The 18,482-nt window shown below is 45.3% G+C and overlaps 3 protein-coding genes across 4 annotated transcripts in view; 1 reads left to right on the top strand and 2 right to left on the bottom strand.

The window, feature by feature from the left end:
• Positions 1 to 4,353, bottom strand: part of piezo1 (piezo type mechanosensitive ion channel component 1 (Er blood group)) — a 97,980-nt gene extending 93,627 nt beyond the window's left edge. Inside the window, exon 1 of one of the 2 annotated variants that reach the window (XM_085182169.1) lies at positions 3,815 to 4,353. In XM_085182169.1, coding sequence (XP_085038295.1) covers positions 3,815 to 3,878 — 64 coding nt within the window. In that variant the 5' untranslated portion in view covers positions 3,879 to 4,353. The remainder of the gene's footprint in view (positions 1 to 3,814) is intronic. The other variant, XM_085182168.1, reaches the window with a different exon arrangement.
• A 1,467-nt stretch (positions 4,354 to 5,820) lies between these two features.
• cdt1 (chromatin licensing and DNA replication factor 1) lies at positions 5,821 to 10,482 on the top strand. Its single transcript, XM_085182177.1, has 9 exons — positions 5,821 to 6,290; positions 6,801 to 7,087; positions 7,201 to 7,395; positions 7,579 to 7,724; positions 7,837 to 7,937; positions 8,024 to 8,212; positions 9,186 to 9,341; positions 9,473 to 9,674; positions 9,813 to 10,482. The coding sequence occupies exons 1-9, from the start codon at positions 5,925 to 5,927 to the stop codon at positions 9,974 to 9,976; spliced, it is 1,806 nt and encodes a 601-aa protein (XP_085038303.1). The 5' UTR covers positions 5,821 to 5,924; the 3' UTR covers positions 9,977 to 10,482.
• aprt (adenine phosphoribosyltransferase) lies at positions 10,083 to 17,457 on the bottom strand. The gene is made up of 5 exons (XM_085182180.1): positions 17,176 to 17,457; positions 15,606 to 15,709; positions 13,931 to 14,064; positions 13,111 to 13,189; positions 10,083 to 11,383 (listed from the first exon to the last, which is right to left on the bottom strand). The coding sequence occupies exons 1-5, from the start codon at positions 17,262 to 17,264 to the stop codon at positions 11,244 to 11,246; spliced, it is 546 nt and encodes a 181-aa protein (XP_085038306.1). The 5' UTR covers positions 17,265 to 17,457; the 3' UTR covers positions 10,083 to 11,243.
• Positions 17,458 to 18,482: the final 1,025 nt, after the last annotated feature.

Raw genomic sequence — 18,482 nt, 5'->3', positions numbered from 1 at the left:
CTGTGATGATCTATCAGCCGAAGGAATCAGAAGAGTTGAAGGTGAAAGGCTGGATTTGAAGCAAACACCTAAAGAACAGAAATAGTTTTGACTCGGGCCTGATGACTCAAAAAGCTGCCAAAATGTTGAACTGACTGACCAAACACCAGAAACCACAGAAAGAATACCAGCTGATCAAACGAACAAATAACAGCCGTTTTATTCGGTATAACAGACGCAAAACACTTAGTGTAGCTACCAGAGGAGCAGACTCGTTCAGCAGCCTGATGCTGGATTCTCCACCACACGCATCATCTCTTATGATTTTCTTAGGCTCAAGAGTTGGGAGTTCGCCTTGTAATCAGAAGGTTGCCGGTTCGAGCCCCGGCTCGGACAGTCTCGGTCGTTGTGTCCTTGGGGAGACACTTCACCTGTTGCCTACTGGTGGTGGTCAGAGGGCCCGGTGGCGCCAGTGTCCGGCAGCCTCGCCTCTGTCTGCATTGTAGCCTCTGTCTGTGGCTACAATGTAGCTGCCATCACCAGTGTGTGAATGTGTCTGTGAATGGGTGGATGACTGGATATGTAAAGCGCTTTGGGCCATAAATACAGGCCATTTATATTCTGTCATCTGTATATTCAGAGAAATAGCACAAAAACTTGTGTCAGTATGAAAACACAGCAGTACTTATTGCCAAGTATTTCAAGCAGGTACACAGTGTGTAGGTCTGTAGCTGTGAGACTCGGCGGTGCTTTGCAGCCTATTCTTTATCAAAGGAGGTTTCTCACAGCGGCTCACAGCAAACTCAGACATATCAGCGTATGTTAGAGAGACAAAGTGCTTCAAGTGCAAAGAATGAACGCACTAAATCAGTCTGTGGGATTGCTTAAATGTGACTGTGGTGTACGGCATGTTAAAGGCCTGTGAGAGCAGGAAAGCTCCGTCCTGGTTTATATGTGTTTAAATGAGTTCTACAGCTATAGTCAGATATTCCATGAGTTAAGGCTCTGTTACAAACAGGCCAATCACAGCACTGAAGCAGAAGCTGTCCCAACTCTGAACTCTCCGAACGCAGCTATCCTCTTTGCCTCTTGGCATCGACGTGTAACAGTAAACCTTTACCATTAAAACTAAGCACGTAGGAAAACCGGACTCCGAGTCAAGAGCAGGTTGTACAGTTTCCTTTTCTTAGAAATGACAGTGAGACGAGCTGCTGTTCGGTCTGCTGATGGTGTCGAAATTAAAGCACAAATAAATCCTCCTCTCTGACTCACTCCTACACACCTCGCGCACACCGAGTATTTCCCACCGAGCCGTGAAGTCCTGTGAAACTGCTCTACTGTGGAACGACTCTGACTCACTAGCCTACATCACACAGTTCTCTTGTAAACAGGCTCATTTTTGTTACACAGATCAGGTCTGTGTCTGAAACAAACCCAGCTTGTATGCCAGTGGTGCTGCGCTTTTTTCCCCTCTCATCTTTTTTCATTCAGATCCTTCAGCGAAACCAAAATAACACCTCGCTACTTATGTTCAACACGCTCGAGTGAAGTTTACATTATTCCACAACCCTTATAAAGTTGTTGTTGTTGATACTTGAGCCATCATTACATGTAAGGAATGGACTTTCTTACTGTCTCTGCAAAGAAACAGGTGGAAGCAATCTGTCAACTCTGGGTACAGATCTAGGCAGATGGCTAGATGTGTTTGATGCTGCAACACTAAATGTGAGCAGTGGAGCGCACTCCCAACAACAAGAAGCTCCTGTCTCATTGTTCCTTTGATCTGCCAGCTATCTATCAAACATGAAGGTCCTCACAACAAATATTTGCTTTGAAGCTGTACTTCCATGTTTTTATAAATCAATGTCACTAAAGTTCATAAAAAGTCAATGTACCACGAGTTTTGAAACAACTGATTACAAACAATATTCATAAAAGTGTTTTCTATCAAACATTCTCCCACGGTCCAGTGTCCTACTCAAGGACACTTTGGCAGACTGGGATCAAACTACCAACCTTGGGATTAGCAGATGAGCTACGACCACCCTTAATATTTTACATTTTAGTGTGAAGAGTGACACATGATCAGGATCACAAAGTGTTTGTTTGGATGAGGGTAATTCTCCAGGAAATGTTGATGCAATGTCCTCTTGGCTGTTCTATCGTCGGGTTTCACTTCCTTTGTATCACAATGTGAACTGTTTAAGGACACAATGTTGCAAGTTGTAACAAGTTGCATCCTGTCAGGAGACTGTTTCTGTTTCTCTCAGTCTCCCAACATTTCATAGCAACAGTAGTCATGCCCCACACAGTAAGACTGTGTGTTAACATTCAAACTTATGACATTTGTCCCCTGAGATTGTCAGCTGGATTTAGGCTAAACATACACTTCCTGTTTTATCTGAGCTGAATATTAATTTTACTTGTTACAAACTCTGCTGAATGACACTCCTAACCTAAACTAGAGCAGATTGGGCATAAAAACATTTAAATAACATGGCTTCAGATTTGGAAAATCCCTAAATGACAGAAAAGAGTCATTATTTTTGTAGGATCACTACGTGGATTTGGGTGAAACAGAATAGATCGTGTAAATGATTTAGTTATTTTTAACTGAATATGTGACCATGGCATTCAGAGGGCTCTGTGCAGGAATCAACATCATTGTGTTTCCTAAGAAGAGGCTCTGTGATCACCAGAGTGAGCAGTTCTCCATGATACCAGAACAGCGTCACACTGGGAACCTGATAAAAGCAACCCAACAGTTCAGACTTTGACTATATGCTCAAAATCACAGCTTTGTTGTGATTCTTCTCAGAGGAATTTGTTCAGAGAAGTGCAGTCTATCGCGTGCAGGAACCTGTGTGTGACTGCCTGTACAGGACAGCACCACTGATTCAAACCACAACTGAGAGAAGTTTGCGGTGAACATGCGAGTGAAGACAAACACGTGTCAGCACCCAGCCTTTTGCAGGTCTTTATGAAACAGCAGCAGTAAAACACCGCGGTGGTGAAGGAGGAGAATATGAACTGTTTGCTGATGTGTTCAGCTACACTCAGGAGACCATTCTCCCAAAAGCTTTGGGGCAGCTACACCCTTCATTTTTAAACAGCGTCTGCATGAACCGCTGAGTAATGGCACTGCTCCCAACAAAGCTGCCATACTACGAATGACCGTCAGCAACATGTCATATTTACACAACTGTAAAGAAAAGTACACGAGTCAGTGCAGGGTGTGTCAGCGGGCTGCTGGAGACCACAGCCACACACTGCTTTTAGCAAGGACCCACCACCCAACAAGCCACTGGATTGTTGTCTGTCCCACACACGGAGGGTCGTCTTCTCTCCTGCAGGCCCCAACCGAAAGGCATTTCATCATGTCCACTGTTAAACTGATGCCTGACTGAGACACGGGGGCGCAAACCAGCTTTTCCACAGCCCAGACAGGATGGCAGCTTTAACACGCGCAATAGACACACTGACTTTCCGCTCACGCTCAGGAAAACCTGCAGTGCATGCAGCAGTTCAGTTACCTAATGTGAACTGGTGTTTTCCACATCAGCGCCTTGGAGAAAAGCTCGTGCACGCGCAGCAGTGACACTTTTGAGCCAAACTCCGGAGCAGAGAGCTCTGCCGCTGTGTGACACGCAGGGCTGAGAGTTTCTGTGAACACCTCTGAAATACAAACGCGGTGTGGAAACGTGTCGGCCTGTACGACTTCTGTCAAACTTGTGGAGAGTTTTGACTCCTTGGCGAACTCCCAGTGCGTCACGGAGCCGAGCCCGGACACGCTGAGAGCCGCTCTGCTGGCATCAGTGCTTCTCTTTCAGCTTACCTGTTAAGAGGCCGGAGGGCAGCAGAAGGCAGTAGAAGAGCCAGACAACCACCTGAAGATCCATGGCAGAGCACGTCAACGCCGCGCACACGGCACGAAGGCTGGCTCGATGTCAGACGCGCTCCATTTGGTCTAAGGTGGCCGATCGCTGTCCGGGCCGTTACTCCCTAACGTGAACACTCACACTGAAGCTCCGCTTCGCGCTGAGCCGAGGGAGGGGGTCTTCTGTAGGGAAAGCTGGAGGCCGGGCTGAGGCGGCTCCGCGGCACATGGAAAAAGTGATTCACGGGCGGTCCGTGTGAGGGGCGTTCATACTGCAGCTGCTCACAGTCGCCTCCCTCTCTCGCAGTCTGACTGCGCGTTAAAGTTCGCGCAGAGCGCTCACAGCACTCAGTCCTTCTTCTAATGACCCTTTCACACTCTCCCGTGTCAGATCCATGTCAGTCAGTACTTGGGGGTACATGAGGCCGCTCCTCACGTCAAGTTTGGCCAAATTCGTATAATAATGCGGTCAGGTAGCGCCCCTCTGCGTACGCAGGGTGATGCAGCACCAGCGTGGAGAGGTCACCGCGCTGATCCTGATGTGATGACTTAGAAAAATGATATTAATTGAAATAAACTCAGCAGCCACTCCTGACTGCAAAGCAGTGACATTACGACTTGTTCTCTCCAGATGTTTCCACACTACAGAGCTCCAGATATCAGCTGATTTTTTCACAGGTTTCAGTTACAAAGTCAACAAAAGTTTGGATTTGATAAATCTGTGGCTGTGGCTCAATGCGGACGCTGAACCACAGCCACACATTTATCTTTGAGCTCAGCTTCCAGCTGCAAATCAAAGAGATCAATGGCGCACAGTCCACTCAGTCATCCTGTGGCTGAGTGGCTGCTGTGGACCAATCAAAGCTCACTGCTCATCAGCATAACTTTGTGCTAAACCTTGGGGGGGGGGGGGGGGGGGGGGGTGTCTCTCTGTCTAAATAAATAAATAAACCTGACCCCCCTAACCCCCCTGGAAATTACGCCCCTGTCACTGGTCGACACACAGTGACTTGGTTGTGATTGATTGAACTGGTGTTACTCTGCTCCCCCCCCCCCCCCCCCCCAAAAAAAAAACAACAAAAAAACAAAACCTTTATTAAGCAACAGTATACAGAGAATGTATTTGAACATAATTAACACAGGGGGTGCAATATAAAAAGTTACATAGCCTGCATTCAAATAATTTGTAATTAGTACAAATAGTAATTGTTTTTATAGCCTTTTTATTAAGTGATCCACTAATCAATCATCAGTATCATTATAGTTGTGTTTAAAATTAGGCTTTTGGCTACTGTATTTGCATTTCTGTAAATAAATTTTAGCTAAGATAACTAACAGATTTATTATAAAGTATACAGCTTCATGTTTTGCCTTTGATAGAAACAAATACAACATTTTCCCATTTCAAAGTAAAGTCCTTGTGAGCTGTCCAGTAATGAATTAAGCCTTTCCAAAATGTTCTAGCACGTGACCCAGTGTCTCAGTTTAGCTTCCACAAAATCCACAGTTCACATTCATGTCCCTTTTGAACTTTGTCGTGATTAACTGCATAATATTTAGCACGAATATTCTTATTACCTTTACTGTGGTTTGTTAGACAGATTCTTCCTTTGTGTGAAGCCACAGGGTTGGGTGAGCTGGTGTTATTTGTGCGTGTCCGCAGAGGAGGAGCTGCCACTGAAACACGCAGTAAACTATCGGGAAGGTGGCGTGATTTGAAAGTGATCACCTGCTGTAACCATGGTGATTAGACAGGTAAAGTTACAGAGCCACTTTCACAAACAGAAACTGGACATGTTGATCCACAGCACCGCTCAAAGCCCGTGTTTAGCGTGTGGAAAACTTCTACACAGAAGAAGAACACGCCCGCCCACGGTCTGCTCCAGTCCTGGTTTACCCGCCGACCAAGAGGACCGGGGGAGGCGTGGCTTTATTCATTTCGCGCGAAAATTTGTTTCTTCTTCCTGTGCAGTGTGCGCACTTCCGGAGAACGTTTGCAGACGGCGTCTGTGTGCTGGGCTCTGCTCGTCCTCGCTTTGTTTTCGTGTTCGGTTGTGAGGCCAGCGGCATGTCTCAGGCTCGGGTCACCGACTTCTACTCCCGGACGAAGAAAGCCACCGGCGGCCCAACGAAGCCGGCGGAGCCACGCAGCGCGTTCTCGTGTTCGTCGACAGTTCACGAAGAGTTTCTCCGTGTAATCGACGAGGCCGCAGGGCTGAACCATGGCGCGGAGCAACCCCTCTCCAGCCCCCGCACCCCCAAGCGGGGCTCGGCTGACCTCGGAGCGACCGTGTCCGCCGCAGCCGCCGAGCACAGCACCGCCAAGAAGAGGCGGCAGGCGGATCTCGGAGCACCGGCAGCCGCTGCAGGAGCAGAGAGGCCGACGAGGCGGTCTGCCAGGAAGAAACTGGAGCTGCCCGCAGACACGGCACAGGTAACAGCCGTGTGCATGTACACACAGACCCACAGGCTTTGTTGTCCTGCCTTCACGCTGTAGTTGCAGGCTTTGTGTACTCTTCATGCTCAGAGATCTTTGTAGTGTCCGGATATTTGCTCCTCTGGACTGATCTGGCTTTAAATCGGCTTTCTGAATGTCACGAGGTTTCTGAGCTGAATAAATGAGATGTTTCTATGCAGTTTCTCAGAGACTGAACTTGTGACGGGAATGTTGTTTATATCTTAAGTGATTTAATATCATTCCTGAGAGGGTTCACAGTGTCAGCAGCTTGAATAAGCCGATCGTTGTTCAGACTGAAACAATGAGAGCAGCCTGATCATATCTGAAACACACCCCTCTTTAACAAAGGTTACTGTGTGAGAGAGAGAACCACTCATGATGGCTAATCTGCATGTGGGGGTGGGCTGGGGGAGGGGGCAGGGCTGCACACATGGCCTCTGGTGTGTTTTGGTCGCAGCTGAGAGCACCTTTTTCCATTTCTGGCAGGTCCTGGGTAAAGAGGACATCGCTGCTCTCAAGTCACGCCTTCTGAGGATCAAGAAGCATGTAGATGAGATCCCTGCCACTGCGTCCTCAGCTACACCCTCCTCCTCTCCATCTTTAGTGCCTGACAGTAGCTCCTCTGCTGCTCCTGAAACCATCATTTCGGCCTCTGCTGAAGCTAAGACCCTGCAGCTCTCTGTAGCTCGGGCCAAAGAGCTTGCAGCTAAAGCTCAGAAGAGGAAGGAAGCAGCAGCGCAGCATGAGCTGACTGAGACCCGTGCTCAGGACAGGTGAGCGCTCGCACGTGTGCACAGAGCAAAGTGAGCGTAAGCTGCATTTCCCCAAAGACGAGCTTTTGTTTAGTCCATGTTAACGGGAATGTCGTCCTCCCTTGTGTGTCCAGCACCGAGCAGCCAGCGTATCAGCGGTACCACACTCTCGCTCAGGATGCCCCCCCAGGCCTCTCCCTCCCCTACCAGTACAAGGTGCTGGCTGAGATGTTCAGAAGCATGGACACTGTGGTCGCCATGTTGTACAACCGCTGTGAGAGCGCGACCTTCACCAAGATCAAACGGGGAGTTCAGGACATGATGCACAAGTAAGTGTTCGGTTAGTCAGACGAGTTCGTGAGACGAAAGCTGAACATGTGTGAGAAAGTGAGATGTGTCAACAGTCCTGTTATTTGTGCTGTCAGAGCAGCTTGATGTGTTTTTAAGCCACGGCTCGCTGGGCCTGTGCGGCACGCTGCTAAAGATAATAACGGACTTGTTTCCTCTTTGAGGCGGTTTGAAGAGAGCCACGTGGGTCAGATAAAGACGGTGTTTCCTGAGGCGTACACGTTCCGGCAGGAGAAACACATCCAAGCTTTCAACAGCAGCGTTAAGAAGGGAAGCTACCAGCTGACCGTGGACCCCGTCATCGTCTCCGGTTAGAGTTACATCACCTCCAGCTCAGCCAACCACTTTTCTCCAAACACCATCTTTGTAAACTGTCCCTCGGTACATGCTTTGATCTGGGTGTTTGTGGTTGTTCTCCTCAGAAAATGGCGAGGCTCGACCTGTGCTGTCAGCCTCGCGTCTCCTGGAGAGAAGACGCATGTTCCATAACAACCTGCTTTCCACCGTCAAACAGCACCACCAGGTCAGCTGCTCTAGTTTGGCTTCACACAGCAGTTACTTTTGTTTTGTTGTCATCTCAGACTTAAATCTCCTTTTTCTTCCCTGCAGGTTTTCCTCTCCTCGTTGGATCCTCCAGTGTCTGTTCCAGAAGACAAACTGACCCGCTGGCATCCTCGCTTTAATGTGGACTCCGCGCCCGCTGTCCATACGAGCGCATTGCCTCAGACTCCTCGCCCTGAGAAACTGGCCACAGCTCAGGAGGTGCTCGACAAGGCCCGCTCACTCATCACGCCCAAGGTGCTGCAGCAGAGTCGCCGCTCTCACGCTTCTGTGTAAACGATGAGCTTACTGTAGTCCAGGATTAATATGTTAGGTGTTAGCGCTCTGAATTTCAGGTGTTGTTTACACACAGGTCACATGGGCAGTAATGACTTCAGTGAGGGGCTGTCAGTTCAACACTTGACCTCGATTCTGATTAAACAGCTGTGTCATACCCACACTCTGCATCAGTTTCCCCTCTCCTGAGTCTGTCACCAGACCAGCGTCGCGTGTTTTGTGTTACTCGTATACTCGCATCACCTCCCACTGTTCATGATGGTGAAGGACAGAAGGAATAAGTTTCTGTGTGAACATGTGCTGACTGACATCTAGAGTTTACATCGATGCCCTTTGAACGATGCAGCTCCTAATTCAGGGTTTTTCTCAGTTGTATGTTCAGTTTCTGGAAACTGGTGAGCACTAGTAACACTTAGTAACAGTGGGTGTCGTCACAATAACGTCTTACTGTTAAGAGCCTGAGTCGTTTTGACCAGCACGTGTGCTTCAAACATGTAGGACTGCTTTCTTTGAGTGACGGGGACTAGAAAGAGCATAGTTGGATATTTAGAAATCCAAAACCAAATTCTTGTATATTTGTGCCCCATCTTATCTTAATGACCTTGTAGTACCATATCACCCTATCAGAGCACTTCGCTCTCGCTCTGCAGGCCTACTTGTTGTTCCTAGAGTATTTAAAAGTAGAGAGTAGTGAAACCAGCTTCCAGTTTGGATTCAGGAGACAGACACTATCTCTACTTTCAAGATTAGGCTTCAAACTTTCCTTTTTGCTAAAGCATATAGTTAGGGCTGGACCAGGTGACCCCGAATCCTCCCTTAGTTACGCTGCAGTAGGTGTAGGCTGCCGGGGGATTGTCATGATGCTCTTTAACTGAACTTTATATTAGTATAATTGCTGTGTGTGTAAATGTGTTGGGTTTTTATGTGTGTTCAGATGGAGAAGGCTCTGACTGGGCTGGCTCTGAAGACAGAAGACAAAGCTGCTCACAAAGAGCCAACCTCCCAGGAGAACCCCACAGTCCCCCAAACATCAGCTGTCCCTGCGGTCCCAAATGCCCTGAAAGGGGTGTCCCAGTCTCTGCTGGACCGGGTAGGTGGACCGGGCACACAGCTCTTCAGGGGGGTCGACCACAACGCTGTTGGATCTTCTTTAAGACGTGATTTTTGTCTCTAACAGCTGCTAAAAACTCATCTTTATCGTTTACTTGACTTTCTCCTCAGATTCGGGCAAAGGAGGCACAGAAGCTCCAGGCAGCCATGACTCGTAACAGCAACCAAGAGGAGCGCCTGTTGATGATGTCACGACTTGGGGAGCTGGCGCGGATTCTCCGCAGTGTGTTTGTTGCAGAGAAGAAACCGGCTTTAACCATGGAAGTGGCGTGTAACCGGATGGTGGCAAGCTACAGATCTGCTCTGAGCACAGGTTGGTTCACGAAACGAGAACGATGTGGTGCTTGTGCTGAGGATCTCCTCCACACGGGGTTTGTGTTTGTAACTGTTAGAAATGCAGAAAACGCCGAACCAGGTAGAAGCTGACCGGCTGATCCTTTGTAACCAACAGGTGAAATGGAGAAACACATCCATCTGCTGGCAGAGGTGGCTGGTGATTGGCTGACTCTTCACACAGTGAGGAAGGACTTGTACCTGAAGTTGAATAAGAACATGGAGCTCAGCGCTGTGACGGACACGGTGAACAGCAGACTCCGAGAGGAAGAGAGCCTCTGATCTGAGGCCTCGCAGTATTTTTAGCTCTTTTCGTGGTTGTCCACAGGTTTTGGCACGTTCGTCTCGTTTGGATAATTGATGGAGGCGCAGCTCCAGGAGGTGAAGGTGTTCTCCTGACATGCTTGTGCTGAGTTGTTCGAAACATTGATCCAGTTTTTTTTTAATTTCTTTTTCCCTTCCATCCAAAGTGGAACACGGATGTACTGACTTTGTTATTAGGGATCACTTTTCTATGCAGTAAACTCGTTTTGTATTTTAGATTCAGAGTCACTGTTTGATGATAATGTTCAAGAAACACAGTGAAGTGCTGCACCCAGAGATGGTGGATTCATCATGAGGGGACACAAACAGCTTAGCAGCAGCTACAGTGGTCCTGTGGGTGTTTGATGTTCTCATCATTGATACATAAAACATTCAAACAGCTGATGCAACTCAGTGTGAAGGTAATGATTGACTTTGCTGTTGTGACCAAACCTGAGTTTCAGGCCGTGTTCAGATTGTTCTGGGACAGTTTGATGTGTAAGCAGACCTGACAGCTGCTGTGCACAGGCTCTACTACACTCACCCTTCAAGCAAAGCACAGCTGTCTGCAGCTGAGGGCGGGGCCTGGAAGACTCTTGCACACAAAGACAATTTAAGCTGCACACTTGATGGCATTATAAAGCAACATTAAGCTCGTCTGTCTCACAGGTTTAAATGTTTCAGCCATGATGATGATAACAGTGTGTTTGTTTTTAGATCACATGATTTGACACAGATGTGTTGTACACTTTATTGCAAACTTACACCCAGTAAAGCTGGTTTTGGTCATTTCCAGTGGAACGTTTCTTTTTTCAGTCATTACAGTTGACGAGGCTGCTGCCTGTTCATGTACCGCCTGCATCTTTTGTATTCTTAGTCATTTCAGTCTCATCTGCACTCTTATTTACATCATCTCCAACACTGACACACAGTTGTTCCCTCAGTGTGGGCATAAATGTTCATGTTTTGTTACTAGCAGCTGCCTTCCTGTGGCAGAGTCATCACGACTTCCCTGATCTCAGGGCCCCAGACACTAATGAGCCGAGGGGAAAGTAAACTTGGATGCTGCTCAGACACTGGACGCAGTGAATATGCTGTACATCCAGTAACATCCCATAAAATAACGGGGCACAGCTACACCCTGTAAACAAAATTACTGTAAAATTAAGCGAAACTCCAGAGATTTCTTGTTTTCTTGGTGGATGTCCAAAATGTTAGTAAACGGTACTATCTGGGTCGAGTGTCCTCAGTACTGAAGCAGGGAGAAGACTCTGTGTGGTTTGAGTTTGTCGATGCCGTTTAGCTCTTTGAGTTCGATGACCACCATGCAGCCCAGAACCTCAGCCTGCTGTTTCCTCATCAGCTCAGAGGCAGCATACAGCGTCCCTGCAATACACACACGTCAATGTCTTAAAGGCAGACTTCCTAACAGCCCAATCTGCTTTGTTTCTCTCTACATGGAGTTTTTATTGAAGTAGGGGGACCCAAGGCCTACAGTGCAAAGCAGGATTTGGGCTTGTCAGTAGGGGTGGGCGATAGAAACGATATAAATTTGGCCAACGATAGAGATTTTGACTAGACCGCTCTATCGCGATAGCGCATGTTGATGATGTCATCAAGCTGCGCCTGTTTTGGTCGAAAGCATCGTAGCGGCTACCATTATCATCTGCACAATATGCCGACAGTCATAGCAAAGAGATGAAGCACTTTTGAAATATGGGGAAAGCCAAAAACTGCGCTTCCTCCACTTCCGGAACATTGATTCATTAATGACTTTTATCGAGTGGAAAAAAGTTGCCGTTAATCCTCCAGCTTCACTGTGCTAATGTTATGCTAACATAGCTGTGTTGCTAGCAATCACGTAGCACAACATTATATACCAGGTAGTCCAACTTCAGTAACCCTACAAACGTCACTGCTGTTTAGTTTTCTCTTCATTTATGTTGGAAGTGATAGCAGAGCTGTACGTTTGAATTAGTTTCAAAAATCTCTCAGTCAGAACATGCTATGTCATGTTTAGGTGGAAACTAGCGAGCTAACTTCCTGCTAACTTCTAACTCCATTAAATTTAGGTGGAAACTAGCGAGCTAACTTCCTGCTAACTTCTAACTCCATTAAATTTAATAACTTCTATTTTCATGGATGCCTGGATGTTAAACTTAATTGTTACATCTGGTAAAGCAGCAACGCTGATCATTTTATTAAAGATTAAAGAATTTAGACCGTTTTTTACTCTGTTCGTTTGACTTTGGGACCTGAAACAGACGGAGTTTTGGACCCAGATTACTCCGTGAAGCTCCTCACTACGGCAGCCGTAATGCTCTGGTCCATCAAGCAGTGCACCTTACCAAAGTTGTACTAAAACATTTTTAACAGATTTCTGCAGCCAAAAATTGGTTCGAGGTCAGTAAGCACAACCAGAATTCATACATAAGGCCCACTCTCGATTTTTGAGAAAATTAAAGGATTTTAAATCCTTATAGTGTGGAAAATACGTTATACAGAAGAAAAGAATATATCGTGATATATATCGTTACCGCACATGCTTCAAATTATATCGCGATATGAATTTTAGGCCATATCGCCCAGCCCTACTTGTCAGGTAACTTTTCTTTCAGTCTTCCATAAAACTGCGTCCCCATTCCAGGGAGAGCTCTCAGACCTCATTACCTCGGCATTCTGTGATATGTATCAATAAAAAACATTTTTAATGTATCAACATGACCCAAAACAGCAACTGTTAGTATTTCTGGACTGATGTATGAAACTTTCATGCAGAGTAAGCCTGTGTTTGAATTCCACGGCCCTGCTGCTGCAGCTGAGAGAAAACTTAAAGGTGTCTCGTGCACAACAACATTCGCTTTAAGCTGAGCTTGGAAAGCCTGGGTTGACTTTAGCCTAACTTATGGTCCCGTTCATCGTCATGCGTCTCAGAGTTTTACAGACAAACCTCCAAAATGTAACTGCCCCTCGCTGGATGTGCACGACTCTATGGGCCAAAACGGGAGGAGACAACAGCCGAGTTCACCAGGAATGGGAGAAGAGTGAAGCAACATAACTTGTCTTCATGTCTCAGTCAGACTGAATCACATCTAAACTGGGCAATTTCTCACCTCCAGTAGCCAGGAGGTCATCAACAAGCAGAACCCTTTGTCCTGGAGCCACAGCATCCTCCTGGATCTCTGCTTCTGCCTGGAGGAACAGAGTAAATACTATTTTTAATCTGAATGTGGTCAAGCTCAACAATGCAACAGAGACTGAAACTTATTATCTCACGTAACAGTAAAAGGAGACAAACTGAGTTTCTTGTAAACTTCGACTCATTTCTGCATCCTGATATCTAGCAGTGGGTTTTCTGTCTCTGCACAACACGTGAATCTGTGAGCTGCTGTGCAGACACGTCACTGACACAAAAACTGAGGGCTGCACAACACTAATATGACAGCGAGCTGCAGTGCACATATTTGTGATCAGCACTACAGGATATAAAGGATGCACTTCAACTGGATTTTATTTTCCACTTCAACAGGTGAAAACAAGCTGACATCGTCTGCATCTGACTTTGTCTTAGTTAGTTAGTTAGCTAACCAACAAACAAACCCTCCCATCCTGGGTCTGTGGTGCTGGATCCTTCCTGTAGGACGTAGAGCTTACAGCAGGCCAGTAAGGCTGAAGGTTTGTCTGCAGAATAGGATCACAGTGTCTACATTTCCATAAGTGTCTCTGTATACGGCTTATGGAAGGGATGCGTTCAACTGCCCCATGGACAAGAGGAGTGGGGATGAAAAAGTCGAGCTCTGAAATGTCCAAAAATACATATTTCCTGCACTTTTATGAGGATTGTCCTCAGTACCTCATCTCTAACAGTTTTATCCTGCCCGCCCTCCAAACAAACAAACAAACAATCCTTTCAGAGTGTCGTGTGTTCTTTACCTCGCCATACTCCAAATCATAAGAGACAGAGACAGTGGCTCCGGGCAGTTTGCCTTTCTTTCTGACCAGGACGAAACCAATACCCAGCCTCTGGGCGAGCAGAGGCCCAAACAGGAAACCACGAGCATCTAAACCTGCCACACAAACAGCAAGAATGAGGTGGGAAGAGCAACATTTTCAGTAAAAGGATACAATAACACCAAACCTGCCCAAACCAGAGACGTTATCAGATGATGATTGTGGTTAAATGATTAGAATTCTATAGAAAAACAACAGTAAACTGCAACACTGTTGCAGATAAGATTCTTTTATCCTCTGTGAATTCCAGTGAATGATTGTGTGTCTGAGCGTGCTCAGTGACGCTGCACATTTAATCTGGATCCATGGAAACATTAAAGCTCACGGTCCCTGCTGCAATTCAAACAGACTAAAAGAGCAGCAGCAGCTTAAGAATCAAACATTTTCTACACCACACAAATAATCCTGTGATAATGAAACAGTCTGTGATTATTAAGTGGTTTAATTACAGCACTGCTTAACTTACACATGTAAAATATCCCACAGGAGAAAATCTATGTTGCACAATAACAGAGGTGGGAATCACCACACATCCCACGATACGATATTATCACAATACTTAACACACGATACGATATTATTGCAATTTTTTAAAAATATTTTGCGATATTTAGATTCTGTACATAAACGTAAACTTTATCAATATTCATTTTCTCTAATATCAAAGTCTCACACTCAGTCTTTCTCTCATTTCAGTTTTATTGTTGACAAACTGAACGGTTTGTATTACAGTCTAGTCCAACTTAACTGAATCAACCATCTGGTACAATTATAGCTATTCTGAACTATGCAGTTTATGAAAACTATGCAGCCCCTTCAGCAACTGAAGAATTTGAAAGTAAATTAAAACAAAATATAATTTTACATTAAATAAAAAAGTTTTAAACTTAATTAAAATAAAACATGTCTTAAATTAAAATAAGTAAACTGTCACATTTGGACAGTGAAGGAATGTCAGGATTCTTGCTCAGAAAAAGGATCAACATGCTCTGAAGTCAGAGCACAAAAACCTTTTTTGTAACAAAGTATCGATTTCTGCTGTCCCTGTATCCATACATTATTAGCAATCAAAATATCACCATGCTACACAGTATCCATTTTTCCCCACCCCTACACAATAAAGAACAGAATCAATGTAAATACTGTCTTTCCAGGCAATTTTAAACCTAAACTGAACACAACCTGCTCCCAACCAACTTCAGTTACCATGGTAACTTAACCAGATAAAAAGAGAGCCACTTTCATTTATTCACTGTGTGCTGTTGACTGTTACACAGAACTGACTGGCTTAAGAACATAAATAAAATAAAATAAGGAAGCAAGCAGTTAAAGGCGGCTTCCTTTGATCAGCTGTTGGAGGTTGCTGAGGAGCTGGTCGAGGGAAGTCTCATGTTTGATGTTGTAAGACAGCTCACACTAAGAACAAGTGATGGATACTCACAGGAGTTAAAACACAACATCTCACACAGCTGCACAAACTAAAGCGGACTTTCCGAGCATGAGCTACAGCTGGCTGAGAGGATGTTTAAGGTGTGTTAAAGATGCCTTTAAAAGGTGAAGCACAGCAGTTTCAGAGCTCTGCTTTTGTTTTTCTTACCTACAATCAGATCGACGTGCTGGTGATTGTTCCTCACATGTTCTTCAAACAGGTCAATTACTGCTTTAAGGGCAGCTGCATCCTTGAGGATGGGACAAATATCTCTGCAAGATTCAGACACAATAGTTTGTAGCATTGACAGCCTGGCAGATACAGGACTTTGAAGACTCATACTATTGTTTGGTGGCTTAAAAGTCAGATAGAACTGCTGATTCTTTTCTGAGGGAAGCCGCCCTCTGATAGACAAATAATGCAACATGAGCACGAGACAGGAGGAACACCCTGAAACCACGCTGAAGGCTTTTTCTCCTGTGTCTCCATTTATCAGCTGTTATAAATCCCAATACTGATATATCAGCTGATGCTGGGAGTAGCTGTGGCTCAGCAGGAATAGTGGTTCGTCTACTTATTGGGGGGATTGGACCTCCAGGTAAAGAGTCGGGCTTAAATAGTAACCAGTCCTTTTGGATACACATCAAAATGATCAAATACATTTCCACAGAGAGATTTCATTTCCTAGAGATGCAAAGTGTTGATTTCTGATCTATATTTGACACCGGAGTGACAAAACCCAGCCTTTGACTTGTAGGTGGTGTAGTTATAATGCAACAGTACTAACTGAACAAATACTGCATGTTATTTGAACTGAACCACCCTGTAGCTGGATGTTGTAGTGTCCTGGGGCTCTGTGTTGGGTGGACTACTTTTTACATTTTACATGCTACCTCTAGGGAGAACTATTAGAAAACACTGTATGCATTTTCACTGCTGGAAGGCTGACACCTGATTATATTACTACAATAGATCAACTGCATGGACGTCTTAAGCCTGCATCATCATTTCTGTGTCTGAAACATTCAGATCTGAGCGGCAATTTTCATGCACAGTCATCAAAGTGTTCCCACCGTCAAATACTACTAACAGCCTGAAGGTTAAACGTTTGTTCATATTCATTTGCATGATGTATTCCTTATTAAACAGCTCATTGTCATTGAAGTTAACCTCCGAGTAGTTCTCTGGCTGTAGTGAAGGCTTTCAGTGCTTTGAGCCACTGCGGCATCCTGACAGCAGGATTTCACAGGGATTTTATTTTGAAATACACACTGATATTGACCTCATGCTCAGCGGGTATCACTGAGGCCGTTTACTGTCTGAAGTTCAAGTTCAGGCTGTGGGAACAATTGTAGGTCATAGATGAGCTTTCGGAAGCTTTACTTCCGTCAAAATCAGACTGAGCTGGTGTCGATGACAGACTAAATGAGCCGTTCAACGTGGACATCACGCGTCGCTGCTTTCACTTGAAGAGCCCCACCCTCCCTGTGCTCAGCCAGTGTCAAGAATGAATGAAAGCACTGCACCACACACACACACACACACACACACACACACACTATTCGGCTGTTCCAAAGTGCTCACTGTGGGGGCAAAGTGTGCTTCCTGGTAGCAGGTGTCTGACACGTGCCCTTGCACCTGGTCACAGCTCTCAGAGCTCTCCGTTTCTATTCGCGTAAAATCAGCGAAGAGACCTAAAGTTTGCTGGGGCCTTTCAGACAAGAACGCGGTGTCTTACCTGAACAGGATCCCTTTCTTGGGAAAGTCCGGGAAAGCGCGGACATGTCTCTGGACAAGCTGCAGCTTTGCCTCCCAACCTGCGGCCATACTGAACGCTACTTCTTCTTCTTCTCCTCTCTACGGTGTGCAAACACTCCTTTGTCGCCCTCTTCTGGACAGAAGGCACGTTAAACTTCCATAAGAAAGCTTGAAGCTCTGTTTTAACACTAAATAATAGCGATGGCCCGCTTGAAGCTGACGCTCCGGTGCGTGTGTCAAAAAATCAACACACTGCTTCAGAAGCGCTGTGTCGAAGCTTGATTCGTTTGGCCAGCGTCACGTGATCAGTGACGTCCGAAGCTTCATTTAGAGCCTAACTCATAGGCGACAAACTCTGGCCCGCGGGCCAAATTTGGCCCGCAGCCTAATTACATTTGGCCCGCGAAACCATACCAAATTACTATTAGAGCTGGCCTACTGGTATTATACAGCTAATATATATATTGTTTAGTATTAAGCTTTGCTTGTTCCATATTCAGTTTTCCAGAAAAACCTATTTGAGTCCATAAGAAAAGATTCATTCTTAAATCTGGAGGAAGATTTTTTTTTCAATAAATATTATATATATTTGTTCCAGTTTTGAATTTTGGCCCACTGTGTATTTGAGTTTGACACCCCTGGCCTAACTGCTTCGGTGTCTGAGTCAATGGTTTATAAGTAAGTGAATCATTCGCGGGATTTGTGGTGTTTTGATGGTGACAGATATATATTTATATATATATATAAATATATATATAAATATATTTTATTGTTTAATTAATCTGAAAATGTTAGTCTGCCAAATGTGCAGCAATTTAATCTATTTATTCTCTTTAGCTGACTGTATAACTGCATCTCTACCAGTTTCTCTGCACTCCAGCCTCCTCTGTGCCATGTGAAGGGATTTTCCAGGCAGGAGAAATGATCTCCACGAAAAGGAACAGGTTCGGCCATCGCACACTAGAACAAATTCTCTTCTAAAAAATAAAAATGAAAAAGGGTTACTTTAAATGCATCATGTTTTTAATTTGCAAGTTCATAAGCATTTTCCCTTTCCAGTTCACAATCAATTCTACCCCCAGGTCAAAAATATGTCTGGGAAAATTTCCCTAATGTAATATTATTTATAAACATACCCGTCTAGCTCTTGCACAAGTGCATGGAGGCAGGACCTCACAGCAGAAGCATACTCCATAATGTGTTGTACATTATTATATGTATATTATATGTAATGTGGTATTTTTCAATTATTGTATTTACCAACATCAAGGAGTCACAAGCAAAGAA

Source organism: Neolamprologus multifasciatus, chromosome 13 (genome assembly GCF_963576455.1).
Source record: "Neolamprologus multifasciatus chromosome 13, fNeoMul1.2, whole genome shotgun sequence".
NCBI lineage: Eukaryota > Metazoa > Chordata > Actinopteri > Cichliformes > Cichlidae > Neolamprologus > Neolamprologus multifasciatus.
This window is presented reverse-complemented; position numbering and strand designations above follow the sequence as displayed.